An 873-nucleotide genomic window follows, 5' to 3' on the forward strand; every position below is an offset into this window, starting at 1 on the left:
CCCCCCTAAGCGGGAAGACGAAATCGTACTCGTCGTCCTGACCGTGTTGTATATGCTGTTCTCTGTACATTAGCAGTAGATTCTGTGTGTGACTTTTCTCCAGCTATAAGCGCTGCCTTTAGGCGGTCGACGCTCACGTTGGTATCTTTTCCTCGTATTTTAATTTTAAAGAATTTCTCGTTGCGTTCGATTACGGGAAACGGTCCGTCATATGGCGGTTGCAGAGGTTTTCGCACGGCATCGTTACGCACGAATACTGACGGTGTCGAATATAGATGTTTTTCTACAAAAGGTGAATGAACAGAGTGGTTTGACGTCTGCGTCGGTCTCAGCGATCGCATGCGCTCCCGAAGATTGCTGACAAATTCGCATTCAGTGGCATTTCGGGTATTTTCATCTGCGAAAAACTGGCCTGGGATCCGCAAAGTTTCGCCATAAACCATTTCAGCCGGCGTAGCATTCAAGTCCTCTTTCCATGATGAACGAAAACCCAGTAGTATGAGCGGCAATACTTCAACCCAGTTGTTGGTCGTGTAGCACTTTATTGCGGCCTTTAACGATCTGTGCCAGCGCTCGATCAGTCCATTAGACATTGGGTGATAAGCAGTTGTACGCAAATGCTTTATTCCCAGAAGTCGAGTTAGCTCGCGAAAGAAGGCCGACTCGAACTGTCTGCCTTGATCTGTCGTCACTTTGCAGGGCACGCCAAATCTCGCCACCCAGTTAGTGTAAAAAGTTAGTGCTATTGTTTCTGTGGTACTGTCCTCGATTGGATATGCTTCCAACCAACGCGAGTAACGGTCGACGATTGTTAAACAGTACCTGAAACCTTTGCACGGTGGTAAAGGGCCGACTAAGTCCATATTAATGTGT

The 873-nt window shown here is 47.4% G+C and overlaps 1 protein-coding gene across 1 annotated transcript; it reads right to left on the bottom strand.

Annotated features, from left to right (window-relative positions):
* Window positions 1–137: 137 nt before the first annotated feature.
* On the bottom strand, window positions 138–593 carry LOC118732811 (the record flags this gene model as incomplete). Its single annotated transcript, XM_036461922.1, has 1 exon — window positions 138–593. A coding segment is annotated over exon 1 (456 nt), but the record flags the coding sequence as incomplete, so codon positions are not given.
* Window positions 594–873: the final 280 nt, after the last annotated feature.

The sequence above is a fragment of the Rhagoletis pomonella genome, unplaced genomic scaffold (assembly GCF_013731165.1).
Source record: "Rhagoletis pomonella isolate Grant_MI unplaced genomic scaffold, Rhpom_1.0 Rhpom_scaffold_29055, whole genome shotgun sequence".
Taxonomy (NCBI): domain Eukaryota; kingdom Metazoa; phylum Arthropoda; class Insecta; order Diptera; family Tephritidae; genus Rhagoletis; species Rhagoletis pomonella.